At 41.8% G+C, this 19,566-nt stretch overlaps 3 protein-coding genes across 6 annotated transcripts; 1 reads left to right on the forward strand and 2 right to left on the reverse strand.

The window, feature by feature from the left end:
• Positions 1-7: 7 nt before the first annotated feature.
• pagr1 (PAXIP1 associated glutamate-rich protein 1) lies at positions 8-2,276 on the forward strand. 2 transcript variants are annotated; one of them, XM_068582755.1, is made up of 5 exons: positions 8-232; positions 477-681; positions 1,227-1,560; positions 1,639-1,727; positions 1,903-2,276. In XM_068582755.1, the coding sequence occupies exons 2-5, from the start codon at positions 513-515 to the stop codon at positions 2,136-2,138; spliced, it is 828 nt and encodes a 275-aa protein (XP_068438856.1). In that variant the 5' UTR covers positions 8-232; positions 477-512; the 3' UTR covers positions 2,139-2,276. The 2 variants fall into 2 exon arrangements, with proteins under 2 accessions (XP_068438856.1, XP_068438855.1); XM_068582754.1 differs by having other exon boundaries at positions 8-216; positions 1,903-2,275.
• A 546-nt stretch (positions 2,277-2,822) lies between these two features.
• tlcd3bb (TLC domain containing 3Bb) lies at positions 2,823-9,430 on the reverse strand. Its single transcript, XM_068582751.1, has 7 exons — positions 9,023-9,430; positions 7,456-7,659; positions 7,096-7,179; positions 6,600-6,825; positions 6,153-6,248; positions 5,026-5,135; positions 2,823-4,869 (listed from the first exon to the last, which is right to left on the reverse strand). The coding sequence occupies exons 2-7, from the start codon at positions 7,578-7,580 to the stop codon at positions 4,614-4,616; spliced, it is 897 nt and encodes a 298-aa protein (XP_068438852.1). The 5' UTR covers positions 7,581-7,659; positions 9,023-9,430; the 3' UTR covers positions 2,823-4,613.
• Positions 9,431-11,017: 1,587 nt separating this feature from the next.
• Positions 11,018-19,033, reverse strand: mazb (MYC-associated zinc finger protein b (purine-binding transcription factor)). Of its 3 annotated transcripts, none has more exons than XM_068582735.1 (7): positions 17,988-19,033; positions 17,651-17,801; positions 16,570-16,994; positions 15,791-16,038; positions 15,427-15,457; positions 14,693-14,864; positions 11,018-13,494 (listed from the first exon to the last, which is right to left on the reverse strand). In XM_068582735.1, exons 1-7 carry the CDS (start codon positions 18,018-18,020, stop codon positions 13,154-13,156), a joined length of 1,401 nt encoding a protein of 466 aa, XP_068438836.1. In that variant the 5' UTR covers positions 18,021-19,033; the 3' UTR covers positions 11,018-13,153. The 3 variants fall into 3 exon arrangements, with proteins under 3 accessions (XP_068438836.1, XP_068438835.1, XP_068438837.1); XM_068582734.1 differs by having other exon boundaries at positions 11,019-13,494; positions 15,394-15,457; XM_068582736.1 differs by having other exon boundaries at positions 11,021-13,494; positions 15,394-15,457; positions 16,888-16,994.
• Between the last annotated feature and the right edge of the window lie 533 nt (positions 19,034-19,566).

Consider the following 19,566-nt stretch of genomic DNA (forward strand, 5'->3'; position numbering starts at 1 on the left):
GCGGACCATCCGCATGCTGTTTAATCCGCGGGAGCGCGCGATCTGACCGAACCGAGCGGATCGTCACACAGCCCAAAATGGCGCTATGTTTACGTCTCTGTATAATCGTGTATTCGCTCTAAAAAGTCTCATGGAGAGCTTTGGTGATTGTATTCTCTGGGAAAGATAATTTGATCATTCAGCAACACCAGGAATCCACGACAAACCGGACATTCGGTAATGACCATTTAAGGCACGTACCTTACCTTATTGTAAATTGCTATTCAGAAATAGCGGACGATTAGGCCTGGCGTTAGCTATATAGTTAAGTCAAATAAATGCCATATCACGTTTAGTGTGTTGCCTTGTTCACTAGCTTTTCAATCTGCAAACGCTATGGGATAATACAACTCTTCAAATATGTATCCCCCTCCCTCACTATTACTTTCATTTGTACTAACGTGTATCTTTCTGTTGTGCATGCTTGTGTTTGGCAGATCTGACTACTAAGTTCCACAGCAGCATTAGGAAACATGCAGGCTGAGGCCACAGACTCTTCCCTGAGAGAGGGCATAGAGGCTCTGGGTGTGAGCGACTCAGAGAAACCTGCAACAGGCAAAGAGGAAGAGGGCAACACACACGAACAGGACACGGAGATGACAGCTGCCACAGAAGAGGATACGACCCCCAAGGATGAAACGGGTAACTCCAATAAGAAACACAAATCACACAGCTTGAAAGCAAACACAGTAGGTAAGACATGTTATCATTAGTAGAATCAGAAACTTTTTATTGACACGTGAGTTAGTACAAACGAGGAATTTGTCCTGGCGGAAGGTGCATCACAACAGAACAACAACAAACAACAGCGGAAACAACAGAGAACATACAAGAGAAAGTATAAAATAAAATTTGGATAAACAAGTAATAAGTAAGTAAATAAGTAAGTTGCAGTAAATATGCAGTAAATAAAGTCTTTACTCTCATTCTGAAAAGTCCCCAATCCACATGTGTTTAAAATATGTTTAATACCTCTTGTCATGGCCTGAGTTTTCTTTCACCAAGATTTAAGAATGCTTTTGGCAAGTTGTTTAAGTTGTACCCAAGGCTAATACTGTATTACTGTATACTGAGTTATATGTACAGCATCAGAGTGTACTTCAGCTGTAGTACCTATGGAAAAACAAGTCATTGCATATCATGTAATATTGAAGTGCCATAATTCTGACTTTGTGCTGCCTCCTCAGATGGAAACACAGATGCAGTGGAAAGAGAAGTACACAAGGATGAGCCTCAGGCAGACACAGGGCTGGGTGGTGGAGAGGGAAAGCAGGCTGCAGGAGTGAACGATGAATGGGAGCTTGCGTACAGTGACGAGGAAATGGAGGACCCCAAAAACTGGATGCCCCCTCCTGCTGAGATCAAAAGACTCTATGAGCTCCTCTCTAAAGGGGAGATGCTGGAATTGAACTTTGAGCCCCTACCCAGGAGGCCCCCTACTCCTGATCGTACCCCCTCACCTGAAAGAGAAGACGAGGGGGATGCAGCAAAGGAAAGAGAGAGGGAAGAGAGAGACCACAGGTTAGTATACCTATTTCATGTTAGGATTTTGGTTTGTGTACAGTTAATGTGAAACCTCATTACTGTTATTTTGTACAGGGCTCCAAGTCCAACTGAGTTTGACTTTGATGAAGAGCAAATGCAAGCCACTCCGAAAAATTCCTTCGTGAACAGACGCAGAACACCAGGTAAAAAACACTGAAATCTGATGTTTTGAAAACCACGAGCCATGTAAGCAAAGTCAACAATTTTTTTTTTTTTTTTCTTGGTTCTTTGCAGATTTATTGTATTCTGAAAGCACAGTAAAAGCGATTTCTGGAGTTTTGGGAAATCTGGTTGACATTTTTGCACCTTCCCTTACAGGATCTTCAGCCCGCTCCTCTGTGAAAAGGGAGGCTCGGCTGGACAAGGTACTGTCCGACATGAAACGGCACCGCAAAATTGAGGAGCACATCATGCGAACGGGTCGAGATCTCTTCAAGAGTGAAAAGAAGCTGGAGGAGGCTTTGTCTCCTAACAGCCAGAAGGAGCGGGAGAAGGAGAGGGAACGAGACAGCAACCCCAACACCATCTTCTCCCCGAGACAGAGGAGATACTGAAGTATTAATAGATGAGGACTTGCTCACAGGCAAATGGGGCCAAGTGCTTTCCAGGCTTTCTCAAAACTTGAATTTTTTTATCAAACAAGTTTTGTATGTTTTCTATGTGTTTTGTATGTTTGCAATAAACATTTTAACCCTGGATAATGTTAACTGTTGTAATCAGCGTTTAGTATCGATGGGTGATAATGACATATATCCTATGTAATAATTATGATCACTATCTCGATCATGATTATATATTGTGGTATACTGAAAATTGTGAACTTTTATGGTGAAAATAACTAGAGATGTATTACACATACCCAGCAGATTAAAATATATCATTACATTCATGCAGAAACAATACATTTAAAAAAATATTGCAGTAAAGCAGCCCTACTCATTAACATACATTTCTCACATTGGCTTGCTACACAGAAATATTAAAGGGACATTTTCTACTATTAAGATGTTTACATTATGTTAAGCATCATCTATACTAAATGACTTTCTCATGCTTAGAATGTAACTGCTCGTCAAGCAGCATTATTATGCCAATGCATGGATTCTGGTTCCCTCTAGTGGTTCACTTTCTCTTCTCATGGGCCGTGACGTTTTAATTAGGTTTATGATCTTGAAAAATTTAATTTGGTAAATTTCCACAATAACAATCCTTAAGTATAAAAAAGACTCGAGGCAGGGTCAGGACAGAGAAGTATATTTCAGCTAAGTTGGAGTAACAATACAGCCTTCACACAAGGCTCAGAAGCATATAGTATATGTATGCATAAATATGCATTCAAAACCACAAACCAAATAAATAAATAAATACGTACAAATAAATAACAAGCATTTTGTGGAATATACAGTACATCAGTTCAAATATTTGTCTTGTCAAGAAGCAGTACCACAGGAGTTCATGGAACAGGAATGGCTGTTCTGTGTTCAACATGCCCACAGTTGTCCAGATGTTTTGGCACACGCTGTCCTCTCTTGATGGTTTCTGAGCTATGTTTTATACATTTGTCTTTGACCAATTTCTAGGACAGTGAAGTCACTTCAAAGAATTAAATTAAAATGATAAAACCAGCCACCAAAAGCCAGATAGCTCATCGGAGGTTCATAGAACCAGTGGCTCAAATAAATGGCTAAGTGTTTAAAATATATCATAAAATCTAAAAGGCTTGAAACAATTGATGAACTTAATCATGGTTCAAATGTAAAATGAGGAACATCAAATTAGGCTGCCACGGACAAATGTGCTGCATGTCTTATTGTAAGGGAATGCTTCCCTACAAGATTATTTTTCACTTTATGTTGTGTTATGTTTCTCTTCAAATGGCAAAGTCCCCCGCCAAAGCTATAAATACTCAAATCTCATGGATCCCTTACTGAAATATTCCAGCTAATTAAATGGATATTTTCAGATGTATGTCTGCACCAATGAAAAAAAACCAAACACTCATCTTAAAGTGACTGCTACTGTGCATCACTTTCTTGTATGCTAAAAACACTTTGTGATACCAGTAAATGGAATGAAGTCATATCTACACTGAAACAAGAAGCACTGCCAGGACGTTTGGGGAAAACAGTGAAATATTGTGTGAATGCTGAAATGTCATTGTTCAAAAACATCTGTAGAAACATCAGATGCATATTTGAGACAAAATCTAAAAAATAAAATAAAAACCAACATTGACCTAATACTGAGGTGGAAATAGGACATTTTTACATCGGTTATGTACACCCGTCACATTTTTCTGTCCGAGGAAGCCTCTTCCTTCTTCTCAGAGGATAAAAAAAATAAAAAAATAAAACCTAAAGAAACAGCAAAGAATGGGGAAAAGGGATAAGGCAGCAGAATATAGTCTTATGAGATTATCTCCCTTCTAAAGATGAGTCAGCCTGCAGGTTGGTTACATTTTGTTAGAGTGACAGTGACTACATAGAGGATACAGATATTAAACACTAACAAGTCAAAATACTGCTTAGCCGGGATTTTTTCTTTTTTGAAAGTCTTCATTACTAAACTGAAATAGGCCTTCCATCTACAGCAAATGTACTAACATACAATATAATACATTCCTATTCTCCTACTCTTCCTATACCGTGAGGCAGAGAGGACTGAATTTGATCTACATGAGGGAAATAACCACCTATGCTTGCTATACATCAAGGCAAATTCCTCTCAGGTCAGTGCATGTTCCTATCAGTCAGAGTGCCAGATGACATCTTTAAATACTGAGTGCAATAACACTCTACTTGTTTTCTACAAACTGAAAAGCTGAAGTGCTTGAAGGCCAACAACCAAATCCTTTCGCTGTTAGGAGCTTGATTGCTAGCCACAAACACTTCAGCAATATTTGAGGCCTTTGTCTGTAGCTCTCTTCATATTGCTACTTAGTTCAAGTCTCACTTCTTCCTCACAGCTTTCTTTCCTTTACATACTCATTGGTACATTCGCCTTTCTTCCCTCCTTCCCCACCACTCTTCTTAGTGATCGGCCAGCTCAGGCTCTGAGGTGCACGTTGTGTAGCCGTTGGCGGGCTGGGGCAGTGCATTGCCATCTGTCTGCCTCTCCTTGGCCGCACCTGGTCTCTGAGAGCGGGAGGAGCCCGTGAATAATCGCATGGCGCCCCTGCAAATTAGGGAGAACCAATAGAGCTGGGGAGCCATGAGCAGAGCAGCGCCGAGGTTACAGTGCCAGGGCACCGACAGGGGGACCATGTGGAAGGGAATTGAAGCGTACCTGGATCCAAAAGACATAAATGGGATTTTAAAACATGCGTTCTGAGTCATGTATCCATAAGCCAATAGATAGAGATCATGTGGCTGTGCAAGTTACCTACCCAAGCTGAGCGAGACAGCAGAACATGAGAAAACAAAGATGGAAAGACAGACATACCTTCCATAGGCGTAGTAGAGGTAAGGGAAGAGGAGGACTCGACAGATGAAAAAAGTGATCAGCATAAGAGCCCCATTCACTTTGTGCAGGATAGTGTGTTGCTGTTTGTACTGAGAACCGAGAAAAGCAGAGGGAGAAGTCGAAAGAGAGGGAGAAAGAAAAGCAAGCAGTACAGTTTGGTGAAAGCTGACGGTGTTAATCTTATTTGCCATTGTTTAACCGTTAAAACAAACATTGTTATATTTGTTAATACTATCTGCATGGACTGAACACGTAGCGATGGAGAGCACCGTATGCCTTGTTGCTTGTTGGACACTGATCTCTACAGGAGGCAGTAGGACAGTGGATCAGAGAAGCCGTGCTTCTGTTGTTTTACATTCCTATTAGTTTTCAGCTGATAACTTAACTTGACTTACTTTTAACTTCAACGTTCAACCTGCTTCAGTGAGTCAACACCGAGCACAACCGTACACATATTTACATTTAAATGGTTTTCCTCTAACCCTTTCAGAAGTCTCATATCCTAGAATGACATGGTATCCCATCAATACTCACCCTATTGTGTTTTATTCTTTAGGTACAAGAGGGCGGCTCTACGAGGCCACAGCTCTTAGCCAGTTGCTTATCAAAGGCCACATGCACTGTTGCCAGGGACGGGAGGGTCAGGGTGTTCAGTGATAAGTGTGTAGAAGGACAACTGATATTGTATCTGCTGAATATCCAGTCAAAATACTGTGGGCTATATTCAGAGGCTAACAGCTGTGCGAGCCTCAGATGGGGGACAAGCAGAAAGCAGTGGAGGGAAAACCTTTATCTGGACACTGAAACATTATACACACAAACATAAAACAAATGGGTGGGGGGCGGGGGGAGTGCGCAGCTCCGACAACGTGTATTCAAGCAATCAGTGATACCAATTAATGGCTGGGGTTTCTGACAGCGCGGTTCATGCAAGACATATGGAAATCACTCAAATATATTCTCAATTGAATGAAAGGGGGGGGGAGGGTGGAGCAGGGATGAGAGGGTGAGGGGAAGAAGTAAAGAGTGTAGTGGAACTTTAGTGTGATACATGCACATGCAAAAACGCACCAAAACAAACTTTGAGGCTGAACCAAGACACTAACCTGGATGAGTATTTTTCCTAAGCAGACAGATGGAGTGCTGAGCTCAGCCATGAACAGTACACCCTGGAAATAATCTCCCTTTCCTTGTCGCCAATACTAGAGAGAAAAAAAGAGGTTGATTAGTTTTCAAGAATGCAAATACAGCTTTGTTCCATTGTAGATTTGAAAAAAATACATTCCTTCAATAAATACATATCTAGCCAGTGGAAACAAGTAAAACAAATTTGAGATGTAATTTATACTTTGCCAGAGCCAGAAAAACTTGTGGATGAATTTTTAATGTCTCTACAAACATTCTGCGTTCACGGTGAACAGTGATATACGTATACAATTGAGAGATGCAAGAAAATGATTTTTTTCAGATGCCTACAGATATGCCAGTGCTTTACTTCTCTCTTGCCTGACTCAAATCTCAGCCCAAAAGAAAGAGCAGTGTGTGACAGTTACCACAGAGACAGGGAAGCAGACGGTGACCATGACAACATGGTGCAGCACCATGAGGAACTCGCGACGCAAGTAGCTGGTCAGTGCTGTGCTCATATGCTGGGGTGCTGCCGAGGCCTCCTCGTGCCCTTTGACCCGAAGCTTGTACCAGTAGCACATGAACATTGCGTAGACGTCGTACACGAAGTAGGGAACAGCGAACATGATGTAAGAGCTTGTCAGCCAATGCCTGTGTAGAGAAGAAGAGAAGCCAGATTTTAAAAACAGAAAGGAAATAATGAATATCTATTCAACAGCATAAACAAAGAAGCCCCTAAAATTAAAAGGAACAAAATGAAAACTGCTTATACCTTTATTAATATCAAGTGACATATTTCTGCCCTTTAATGGCAGCCTTGGAAATTATAAATCCCAAAAGTTGATTTGTTTCACGCAATAAAGACAAGACACACTGGTCTAAGGTTATGGGATATATTCTAGTGAGCATCTCTTGACTTACTGGTCCTCCAGGATGTCCTCGCAGGAAGAAGCAATAATGTAGCCAGCTGAAGAAGCCATGACTGCCTGAATGGATGAAACCAACCTGGGAGCAGAAAATGGTTGGATAATTACAAATAATGTCGCTCTCGTTGAAGGGTTTGGACCGTCTCGTCAACACATGGTAAGAAAGTATAGCCCTTTTGAAAGATCTTAAATTATGTAAGTGCCATACTTGAGTCATACAAATAAACTACACTTATGTCTTGGAAAAAAAACTTAGATGGCACTGTCGAATGGTGTAGAAATACCATTGAAGTACTGGAGGGTTTGGAGGAACAATATTGTCATTGAAGTATAAACAAGTTTAAGAAGGTCTCACCTGGCGGATACAATGACTGCATCTCCTTCGCTCCATCTCAGAGCTGGGATCGACTTCAGGCATTGTTTGGACAGTAGGAAAAGGCCTGGAAAGAACACAGAGCCAGCAGCTAGAATGGTCAGCATGGTCCCTGGCAATACGTCCGAGAGGCAAAAAGTTCAGCGGGCAATCTGGTCCTTGAGGTCTGTCGTTCTTTACCCCTCCCTGAAACACACAAATCATCAAACAGTGAACAAACAATTCATATTGATCTCACTCGTGGCAACACCCATGCCTGTACATTAGCAGAACTAAGACATCACAAACATAGCTTATAGTCAAAGTCCAACATGTGTGGCAATGTATTGTTCTAGCTTCTTTTGAGGTCTTGTTGTATGCACACTAACGATAGAGAGGCAAACAGAGTATCAAATACAGCAAAGGCACAATGTGGAAAACTGGTTTATTTTAAAATGTGAAAAGAAATGGTGCCCAGGAGCCAAAGCAGGGAGAGTATATAAAAGCTAACTGCTGCATGGGCAGAATAACAGAGAGAAGGCCCTTTTGTGCAGCATGCTGCTCTGTCCATTCGCTGACATTGTGCACCTTATTCACTCCCAGGGCAGCCATGTGCTAGTTCCATGCAGTATTTCCTACACTAGACTAGCTGACTCAATAAAAAGTCGAAGTCCATTAGTAAAATACGCATTGCGTTTCTTTCTTCTTTTTTTGTACATCCTGTACGTCGAAAATATCGACATCAAAATAGGCTGCTGGTGCTCATAGTTCCGGGCAACAGCTAATGTTACCTGCGTGGAATGCAAATCACCGGCCACGCTTTTGACCGGTAGCGCAAGCTAACCACGGAGGGGGATTGAGGGTTGACTTATCGCTAAACTACTCCGTCATTGACTCGGATCTGCCAACTGTTACACGTTAATGTTAACTTAAGCAACTTTGTCTAAATTGTTCCGACAGCACACGTCAAACTGACCTGGTGACTGAACCAACGCTCACCTAACCTAGCAAGCTAGCGTTAAACAGACCGCTTTCCATCTAAACACCGGCTATTCAAGCTATAAACAAAGAACATAATTAACACCAGAAAGCTAATTTAACGCCAATTTAACGACCTTTATTATTGGGGGGGTTATGAAGTTTATTGATGTATCAAGAAAACTGAGGCAACCGCCATGCACATTTGAAACGTGAGCTGTAGCTCGTGAACAGAGACGATCCCTCCCTGAGGCGACCACCTTTATAACCGCTAACAATGACGTTAGCATCTCCCGAAATATGGCAGCTGATCACCGCTTAGATAGCAACCATTCCCTTTTAACCCAATAACTGTAATTAGCACGACGGTAACACCCAATGATCAATAACTGATACCTAGGTGAATTGTGTCACACGGTTTGTCACTTATTCGTGGTAACGTGAAACTGTTCGGTTAGCTTGTTATTTGTTTGTAGCAGTTAGCAACTAGCTACGCTCGCCGACACAGTGGAAGCTAACCGCGGCTAACAGATTGGAGTTAAGCTAACTACACATGTTTAGAATAAATATATAAATATTAAGCAGCATTTACACAAAAACTCTGCAGAGTCCAATCGGCGGCTAGTCGAAAAATTGCGTCCTCCAGAAAGTGTCTAGCGTTAGAGATGTCCCCGGGGTCTCCGCCTCGATGATCCGCATGTTTATGTGGCCACTTCAGTGTCTGAAGGCGAGCAGCAGCGCGCTAATGCTAGCTTGCAGCAAGTTAGATCGACATCTATGGGAGGGTGGCTCAATTGGAGCATTGGTGACTGGCCTGCTTCAAGCAAGCTTTAGCTAATAGCCCGAAAAAAATGACAAAAAAATAACAATGCCACAGTCGGATCCAAGTGTCACGATAACGTTAGCTCGTCTGTCTCGCAGCAGCAGACCACAGAAGCCGATGTCTCGGGCTCGCGGTTGAGTCAACGCGGTGGACTGCTGCGCAAGCTCGTTCCTACAGGTCCAGACAGCAGCTCGTGTCATGACGAGGGATTTGCACCAGTCGCTTCACTGCATTTTGCACACTGGCTTTTCATCGTTTTCTACACAGGCAAACATTGAATTGATTGAAGGAGGGCGTCTATTTAAGCTTTATTCACAGTTTGCAATATCCAATCTAACCACTTTAAACAAGAATAAAATAACTTACATATAAGCAAAATGACTCTGTATTGGATACATAGAAGGCAGCCACTTACCATTAATGCCAGTTCTGTCTGTGAATATTTATTTACCTGTTTGTCTTTGCCAAGTTAGTTATTTGACCTTTGGATGGACCAGCATTTGCACAAAAAAAAGGATCAATCATCAGTCCTTATCTGCACCTTATCAGAGATGCTTGGTATGTGTGTCTTCTTCTGACATTGATATATTTGTAGGCTGGCGGATTGCATGCCAATCAATGCAACACTGTTCAGGTTTTGCATTGATAACCCTGCTTTGTCCTTTGAGTTAAACTGTAACATCAGCTTACACTGTTTCTACAACTGGAACAATCTATAAAAGACAAGTAGATTAGGGAGAAACTCTTCAAATTTGTTAAGTAGGATGTCTTCTTATGGTCTGCTCTATAATACATGGTTTTATCAACTGTGAATAATTCACAACAATTACTGTACTGTGTCCTTAACTAAGTTGACTCAAAGCTTGTGCAGGAGTGTAAGATCTTAATCAGTATGGAAACCAAACCTGTATGCAAAAACACACACGTGACAGAAATACAAGCAAATACATAAATAAAAATGTATAAAAGCAAAAATCAACAATTCAGTACACAGACTTGGAAGATATAACTTTTAAAGTATATGACAATAAAGATTGTTAGATGATTGTTTTAAAGCAATGTAATAATGTTAGTATGCATGTTAGAAATAACTTGTTTTGGAGTACACACTTCATTATTTTATATTTTCCCCAGAAGTATACTTCCAACAGTCTGTGGAGAATATCGATACACTTGTCTTCAGCTTTAATATACAGTGATCATCCCTTTGCACTGCATGTCTTCTGTCAATGAATACAATTAGTTCTCTTCAAATAAAGTAATTTATAGGAACATATATCCTTCAGGAAACAGAAAAAGGTCTCTTTGTACACTTTTATCTAGACAGATGCTAACAAGGTACATAAGTAACAAAAATCAGATCCTGCACTGTGTCCTCACTACATTAACTGAGTAGCAAGATAGCTTTGTCAGGTTTTTCTTGATTTCTCAGAATCTATTGAGTACATTGAATATTACTGTGAAACCTTCTGATAGAAGAATGATGCCGATGTGAAGTCACGTCATCATGGGAATGTTTCCCACTATTGTCACTGGGTTATGCAGTGACTTGCACGTTAGCATCTGATTATCAGTTTGATGAAAACAGCTTCTTATTTATATGAGAAAAGCTGTTCTGCTTTCAGTGAGGCTGATCCAATGCTCGGGTCTGAAATTCCCGTTTCTTGTGAACTGGATATTAATTTGGTTGCATATAAAAGAAGCAAGTTAACGTTCATTGATGCATCAGATAATCAAATACACTTACAGTCACTTCATAATTTCTTACTGGTGTGCATCATGAATTCATGATAAATCCTGTGGGATTGCACACATTCAATTGGCATGTATTAATTGTGCATTATTAAAGCATTTGTTTTGTACCCTTTTTGTTAAGTGTTAGCAATGATAGTTGATGTAGTAGATGAACAGATCAGCACACAAGACAAAGCCCATTTACTCTCTTTACTTTAAATTGTCCAAATAACAAAATAATAACATGATCTCTACTTCATCTACAAAATAACATACTTATGACTGTATTAAGCATTATTGATTTTTTTTTGCTCTAACAACCTTTTAGACATGCATACTGTTGAGAAATATAAAAATATAAATATAAATACATCCCATTAATAGTCTTAATGAATCCATGACTAAGATTTGAAATATTTCATCATAAAAGAATTAAAATGCAGTTGAGTACGATAAGGCATTAAGATGTATCACAAGAGCTGTACAGAATCCTAGAGTAGAGGTAATATTTTTTCTTAGTGTGATGGAGAAAACCTAAAATTAATGTTTTAAAATCACTAATTTTCTCAACAGGAAGAACACATTTGCAAAGGAGAAAAAAGAAGAAAAGGAAGAAAGAAACAACTACAAATTTCAAGCTAACATTAACACAAAACGGAAAAAGCACTCCAGTACAAAACCAGGATTTGTTTACAGCATACCAAGTGGTGTTGTCAAACTCCCATTGTACTTATGACTTTATAAGCCCTTTCTCAACACCACATCACTCACAATAGAACTCAAAGCAACCAAAGATATCCAATGGACACGTGACCATTCCTCACGTGATTAATGTAGATCGATAATGACTTGCGCTCAGAGCAGTATGTGCTATACAGAGTTAAATGACTAAATCTAATGCATAAGTTTCACCCATTGGACTGGTACATAGAGAAAACAAAAATGACTATGGCAATGACAGTTACAATCAAATGAATGGCCAACAATGTTAAAATAGTCTGAATAAAATCAACACTTTTATAAATATTATTGTTTACAGCCAACTAACTTGGTGGAACTGCGAAAGGTTTCTTTTGTCATGACAGCTCCCTAACAATAAGCATGGCTGAGCTTAATTTCATGCAAAAGGTAGTTTTCGAGTGCAAGAATTTCCATAAGCTGAAGTTGATTAGCTGTTGTGTTTCTTTTCTTTTTTTTTTTTTAAATGGCCAGACCAAGAGTGGAAGACTCAGAGCAAGAAAATCCAAGAAATCTCAAACAATAACGACTTAAGGTGCTTGACACTCCTGAACATAACTATATTCTTATCTCTGTACCTTTAGGAAAACAAATGAACAAGTACATCCCACATTTCCATACTGACCAAAACACATATGGCCTTCCATCCTGATCAATGAACAGCCCTCTAGAGACTTAATAACCTGGCATTACAGTTTTGCAAAATCAAATGGTTTTAGTTTTGTGAACAAACAAGCTAACATGCTAGCTGAGCCCCTGACTTACGCGCGCACACACACACACACACACACACACACGCACACAACCAAAAACACACAACTCTCCTTTCTACTGGTTTCCTCGTTACGTTTTCTGAGAGCTATTCTCTCCCTACTACTTACTAACGCAAGCCATTTGGATTCTTAGAAAGTGAGCTGCAAAAATGGAGGTAAGATCAGAGCTGGTGTGAGATATACAGTACTTGGTGCACTTGCAGAGAGCAGCCAATGCCAGGGTCGAAGGGAGGGACAGAGAGAGAGAGAGAGGGCAGAGAGGGGAGAGTAATACAGTAGATGCCCACAATACCACAGTTTCATTGAAGTCTTAAATGCACGAGAGCATTCAGGAATATTTGGACAACACATCCATGTTTGTCGTGAGTGTCAATGAACCTGCTGCAGCCACAAAGGTCCCTCTTTCCATGACTTCACTGCTCTATTAATACAGCTTCCTTTTTCACTGTTGCTCCAGCTCTGTAGCTCAGAGGCGACACTGATCTTGAACGCCGACTGGAGTTAACCTCCCCCACTTTTTTAAAATCCTAACCATACCTACAAGTGGGGACATTACAAAACTGAAACCGGATCAGCATCTACGCGTAACTGTAACCGTCTCCAACCTTTGCCCTCTGTTAAGGGACTGAGGTTTTTATTGCTGAACTCGCTACTGCTAACTGTGGGATTGTGGAGCTGCAATGCTCGAGCAGTCTGTGACAAGCAGGTCCACCACCGTGTTACCAGTGACATACACGGTCGGCGCCGTCACCATGTTGCTGAGGGAGACGGAGCTGCTGGCAGCCACATTGGAGGTGATGGGGCTGGGGGCACCCTGGTTGTTGCCATGGGTGCCCATGTGCCCCTGGAGCTGGGTGGGTGTCTTGCAGTGGATGCCGCACAAGTGACAGACGAGTATGCCACCAGAGGTTGTGCCGAAGCCCCCCGGACTGTCCTTCCACTCCTGCCCATGGTGCTTCTGGGCATGGACACGAAGGTACGTCAGTGTGGTGAAGCCTGACGGAGGAGAGCGGAGACGAGAGGGAAGAGTGAAAATTACCACATCGAACGGATCTCGAAAGGAAAATAACAAAACAGTGGTGAAATAGCATCTCATCATATCGTTATACAGATAATTAACTTTGTTCTTCTCGCGGCATTTTTGTAATCCCAATCTGACAACAAATCCCACTTTTAACGCACAGAGCATGGCACACAGGACATGGGTACGGTCAAAATGTGCACCCTGGTGGGAAGTCGCTCTCTCTTTGTATAACTTGGCTCGATCGTGCCAATCTTGTTGCATCTTTTATTTGGTCTTTCGGATGAGTTTCTTTAAAAGACGAAGGGTTCATTAGTGTGCGACAACTCCTTAGTTTTGGTAATCTGGTCATGATTAATTCAGTCAAAGGTCACATGATTGGATTCAACAAGATCAGACATAAGGGACGTTAACATGATTACATTGAGCATGATCAGAGGAATTCCTCTCACACGCTATAAAAATATTTGTATGCACCAAAGTCTGCACAAAATTATTTGGCCACTTTAAAAGTTCATATGGTAAATTTATTAGCAAAACTGTTACATATTTACATATCCAGCAGATATTTAATAATATTTATCCTGTTTTGGGCCTCAACACTAACTCCTGAGGAAAATATGTCTCCACGATGTTCACCAGTTAGTCAGCATGCAGCGGGTTCATCTTATTTCTTTCTGACAGTTTTTAATTGACAGCCAGAGGATTTACAGAAGACAATTATCAGAACAACTATCAATTATTAGCAATTATCGAAGTATTTCATTAAGAACGTCTACCTGAAACAGTAAAGTCGTACACTGGAAAACCAAAACAACAAGCTGAGCATAAATCTTTAAATCACAGTTGTTCTGGGAGGTCACAGAATTGGCCGCAATTTTATTCCGCTTTGTCTTCTATATTTGTTAACATCATGACTGTGATTGGATGTAAAATGCGTCAACTGCAATAAATAATGAGACTCATTTCTAATTATGTTCCTGTTAATGGCTGTTATTAACGGCTGAGTGCCCATGGTTTGCATGTTCCACCATGTTCTCATCCCGCCTGGCTCCTGACCTCAAAGTCTTGATCTCAATAGACTGGTCTTTGTCAGGACTTCGTCTTTACTACAACACTGGTTGTTGTCAACAAATAAAAATATGTATAACAGATGCTTCAACGTTCACTTACTACGATTGCAAAGATGGCAAGCATGGTGCTGTGACTGGTTGTGCACCCTCATATGATCTGTGATGTAAGCAGCAGACAGGAGCTTGCCACAGATGTGGCAGGGGACCTTCTCCTCATGGCGAATCATGTGCGCACGCAAACGATCCTTCGTGGCAAAGCTCGACTCACAGGTCTGAAAAAAGAGATGAAATCGATGAGTGATTAAAGTGAAGAAAGCAAAGACCCACGCACAAGAATGTCCACGTAGTTTGGAAATGTGTGCACAAAAAGATGTTCCAATAATTATTTTTATATAATTGTTAGTTTCACACACAGTTCCCTTGTAGTCATTTAAATTATAAAATAACATCAGCCAGTGTTCACGACCTAATTTAATCCCCAATATATATGTCATGCTCATGAGGATTTAAGGCTTTGAGCTTCTGCATGTAAACATAATAATTACAGTTCAATTACACCTACTGCGTATTCAAAAAGGCAAGACCTTTATCCAGATTAGTTTCCATGGTAATATTCTCAATGTTCATTTACTCATGTCAACAGATATCCAGCTGAAGACAGATAATGTACAAGACCGCAACCTTGAGTCATCTGGAACATTATGCACGTAAACTTGATCATTTGAAAACGTGAAAGAACTAAAATACGATGCTGTGTGCGACTGGCAGGTGCGGCTGCCGCACAGGATAAACATGACGCACCGGGCATTTGAAGGGTCGCTCCGAGGAGTGTACCTGTCTGACGTGACTGTTCAGATGGTCAGGCCTTGGGAGAGAAAGAGAGTCAACCTGTTAGGACAGAAAACGCTTCACGTTTTCACGCTCGAGTAAAAGTGTGACCATTTGTGTGAAATGCCAGGGAGAACTCTTTTCTCTAATGGGTTCAACCTTCTGAAAATATGCTTTTTTTTTTGTCAAACGTTAGCTGAGAAGAACGTTAATACTCTCATGTCTGTACACTTAAAATGGAGCTAAAGCCAGCAACTTTTGTTTTTTTTTCCGGACCGAGCCAGGCCCTCTATTTCCAGTCGCTATGCTATGCTAAGCTAAGCTAAGCGATGTCTCTCTATCTCAATGCTGACAGTATATGTTTTTTTACCTGGAGAAAGCCTTGCCACAGTGGGGGCAGACGTAGGGCTTTTCCACCCCCCCCTGGTGGGAGCGCACGTGATGGCTCATGCGGTCCTTCCTCTTGAAACGCTGCTGGCAGATGGGACATGAGAACGGCTTCTCGTCCGAGTGGGACAGGCGGTGGCGGTTGAGGTGGTAAACGTCGCGGAAAGCCTTCCCGCACGTCTCGCAGGCGTGGTTCTTCCTCACCGGGTTTGGGTTGGGATTTGCAGGCCGCTGAGGCAAAACAGAGAAGCGGATGAACACACGACAGCGTTTAGATGGAAAGTGGAAGTCCAGTTATAAACACAAAAAGAAATGCATTCATGGACAACTATTGGAATATTGTTATATCTTTTGTTGTAACCATGCAAATGCACAAAATATATTCTCGCCTGATTTGTACTAATGTCGCACTTGTGCAAAAATGTCTGATGTTGATTCACATGTTACAATAACTATGTCCCACTGGATGGAGTCTCTATCGGCGTTCACGGCGTTTGTGTAACAGAGAACATGCAGTGGAGCGTGGGGGGCTTCTAGCACGTTGTTTTCTCAAATTGAGGACCAGTACCAAAAACTGGGATGGAAGTTACTGGTCCCTAACTGATTACTATACGATGTGTAGAATTAAAACACCCAGCTTTCAGGTCCCACCCCGTTAAAAAATAAAGTTAAAAATGGGTTAACCATCTCCGGCAGTTTAAGAAACAACATGCTTGAAGGTTCGGGGTTGATGACAGCCATCTCCACAAGGCCCTGACCCACCTGTACTGTCGCCCCTGTGGCCATGACGACAGCAGCAGGAGGCGGAGCATGGGGGTTAACACTAGCCATTACGTTAGCCATGGCCACCCCTTCACCATCCTGACTACCCAGGAGAGGCTGCTGGATCCCCGCCAGCACGACAGGAGGGGCGAGAGGGGGAGGTGCGGAGAGGTGTAGCAGGGAGAGGGGAACAGTGGGCCTCTCCACCCTCCCTCCAGCCCCCACCGCCATCACCGACGGGGCCGCCACCGCCACCTGGCCAGCTGCTCCCTCCTTTGCCCCCTCCGCCTGCTCTCTGGCCCTGTCCTTCATGCGTACCCCAGTGTGGACCGACTGGTGCCGCCGCAGGTTGTAGTTGTTCTTGAACTGCTTGTTGCAGATGGCACAGATGTGGGGCATGCGGGCCGGCCGAGACACTGGTTTCACTGCACCACAGGAAGGCGGGAGGAAATAGAAAGAAAGAGCTGTTAGTTTCACCGGAGGTGATTTGGTTGTTTTTAAATAAGTGTAATAACCTTTCATCTTTCAGGCATGTGAGGTTACAGTGACATCAAAAAAGCAATTTGAAAATGTAATTAACTGCAATAATCTAAATGTATGGTCTGGTCTGTGCAATTTCAGGAAATAGTGAGAAATGTCCATCACAAACTACCAAGATGTGAACTCCCCTGCTACAAATCCCCTAAAAATAATCAGTTTACCATCATAGGAGGCAACGAAGATGAGCAAATATTCCTATTTGATACACTGAAACCTTTGACAACGTTGAAAAATTATTTTAATCATCAAAATAATTGCCAGCTAATATCCCATCATGCTATTCATAATTATAATAATAGATGTAGATCCCCATTAGTCTTATAGAATGTAAGCAATTTAAATTTGACTGTTGGGCACTTGAAATAAAACAAATATTACATTTTTTCAACCTGCAAGTGACCAAAATCATCATCACTGCGTTGTTGTTTTTTATTTTTTACCCCATGACTAAATGAGAAGCTGGCAGTGATGCACTTCAGAGCTAGCGTAATGAGTTCAGCCTCGGCTCCACAGGTGTAGGGTGCAGTGCAGTGTCCCTCACCAGGCAGGGGCTCCTCATTGAGAGCAGCAGTGTCCACAGTCGAAGGAGGCTGTGCTATGTGCTCTGTGGGTGGGGTTTGGGGAGAGCTCGTATGCACAGGCATGAGCTCTGATTGGAGGCCCCCGTCCACTTGGTTTTGGGTGGGAGTATTCTGGAGAAGCAAGTAGAAGGCCATCACCAAATGTAAACACAAGTCACAGCATTATCTTGAGGTGCTAGGTTGAAATACGAGACGCGAGGGCCGCAGGACCGCCGGGACACACATTGTGAGAAAATGCGCGCAGTTAAAATGAGAGCAGAAAAAGAGAGGCCGGTAATGCCTTCTCATCAAGCCTACCTGGAAGAGAAAATTGCTCCAAGAAGCATCCATTTTGCGCCACGGCGATGGAGATTATAAAGTCCTGATTGAGGTCGGGCAGGGCAGCCTTTGCATGGTTTTGATGGGCCCACCGGTGATAGAGGCGCAAACAGTCGCCTGTCCCGCAGCAGAAACGACAGGCTTCTGGGTTTTGCTTGAAAAACGTGAATAAAGTCGTCTGCAAAAATATGTTTTTTTCTCATCGAGGTAGCCCTAATGCTGTCGATTAAAATGCACGCAGCTGTTGACTAACGCAGGCTGCAGCGCGCAGGCAGCAGCGGAGCAGGCCGGGTCCGAGAAAGGCCCGTTTGTCTTTTCACTTTGGTCTCTAACTTTAGTTCACTCAACACTAATCTTACTTAAACGCAACAACAAACAACAAAACTGCTTTAAAAAAAAAAAAATCAACCCCAAAAAATCGCATATTACAGTCTCACACTTTCGCAAAAAACACAAACCATTCTGCGTGAAATAAATGCATTTTTTACGCAAGAGAACAAATATGGGTTATAACACACGTATCTGGCAGCACAGCAGGTCATGCTTTGTTTTTAATTTATGAATCTATTTTTCCGATTTCTCCCAATAGGCCAATCGGGTGTTTTGTCGAAGCCTCGTTGTTGGTTTCAAGCCCTGACCCCGGCGAGCGGCGCCCTCGCCGGGCCGCAGCCTATCGCTCCACCTCGGCCGTTCAGCTGCGAGGATGTCATCTTTCTTTTTTTATCGCCCGCTCTCCCTCCTCCCTCCCTGTCTCTTTCTTCCTTTTCTTTTTTAATTCCTCTTTCTTCTCCCCCTCCTCTCCTTTTCTCGCACCGCTATGTCCCACTTGCTCTTAAAGGGATAGGGTTTCCTCTTTGGACACCCCCTCTCATTTCCGTCTCCCTCGGCGGGGCCCGTCCTCTCCCCTTCCTTCCTGGGTTTAGTCGGCCGACGCAAAATGCGCCACAGTCGGTTTTTTTCCTCCCTCCTTCCGCGGGCCAGCAGGAACAGATCTCCTCGTGCACTGCAGGAAGCAGCCAGAATGACTTCCCATTAACCGAGACATGACAGACGCATCTTAAAGGAGAGTGCGCACAGATCCTCCCAGTCGGCCTATAATAATGATGTCAGAGTCAGATATAGCACACAGACGAATAGCAGCTCAGGACGCACACACAATGGATGAGAATAGACGTGCACGCATACTGATACACTTCCTGTTTGGCAGATACACAAATATACATGTTATTTATAATGCATGATTTTCTTAAAACACACTATATACATACATACATATATATTTATATATATATATATATATATATATATATTTATATATGTATGTATATATATTTTTATATGTGTATATATATATACATATATATACACATATATATGTGTATATATACATATATATGTATGTATGTATATATACATACATATATACATGTATATATACATACATATATACATGTATATATACTTACATATATACATACATATATATATATATATATATATACATACATATATACATATATATATACACATACATATATATATATATATATATACATAC

This window comes from Clinocottus analis, unplaced genomic scaffold (genome assembly GCF_023055335.1).
Source record: "Clinocottus analis isolate CAN_PGR_092001 unplaced genomic scaffold, fCliAna1.0.p SCAF_19, whole genome shotgun sequence".
NCBI classification, from domain to species: Eukaryota; Metazoa; Chordata; class Actinopteri; order Perciformes; family Cottidae; genus Clinocottus; species Clinocottus analis.

Bases quoted from the DNA above. Each gene is read 5' to 3' on its own strand.
- pagr1 (XM_068582755.1), top strand. From the start codon at position 513: ATGCAGGCTGAGGCCACAGACTCTTCCCTGAGAGAGGGCATAGAGGCT. The intron at 682-1,226 runs GTAACTCCAATA...CTGCCTCCTCAG, and splicing joins GACCCCCAAGGATGAAACGG to ATGGAAACACAGATGCAGTG. The intron at 1,561-1,638 runs GTTAGTATACCT...TATTTTGTACAG, and splicing joins AGGGAAGAGAGAGACCACAG to GGCTCCAAGTCCAACTGAGT.
- tlcd3bb (XM_068582751.1), bottom strand. From the start codon at position 7,580: ATGCTGACCATTCTAGCTGCTGGCTCTGTGTTCTTTCCAGGCCTTTTC. The intron at 6,826-7,095 runs GTAAGTCAAGAG...TTCTCTACACAG, and splicing joins GAGGACATCCTGGAGGACCA to GCATTGGCTGACAAGCTCTT. The intron at 6,249-6,599 runs GTAACTGTCACA...TTTTCTCTCTAG, and splicing joins TCTGCTTCCCTGTCTCTGTG to TATTGGCGACAAGGAAAGGG.
- mazb (XM_068582734.1), bottom strand. From the start codon at position 18,020: ATGGATGCTTCTTGGAGCAATTTTCTCTTCCAG. The intron at 17,802-17,987 runs GTAGGCTTGATG...TTGCTTCTCCAG, and splicing joins GGAGCAATTTTCTCTTCCAG to AATACTCCCACCCAAAACCA. The intron at 15,458-15,790 runs GTAAAAAAACAT...TTCTCTCCCAAG, and splicing joins TGTGGCAAGGCTTTCTCCAG to GCCTGACCATCTGAACAGTC.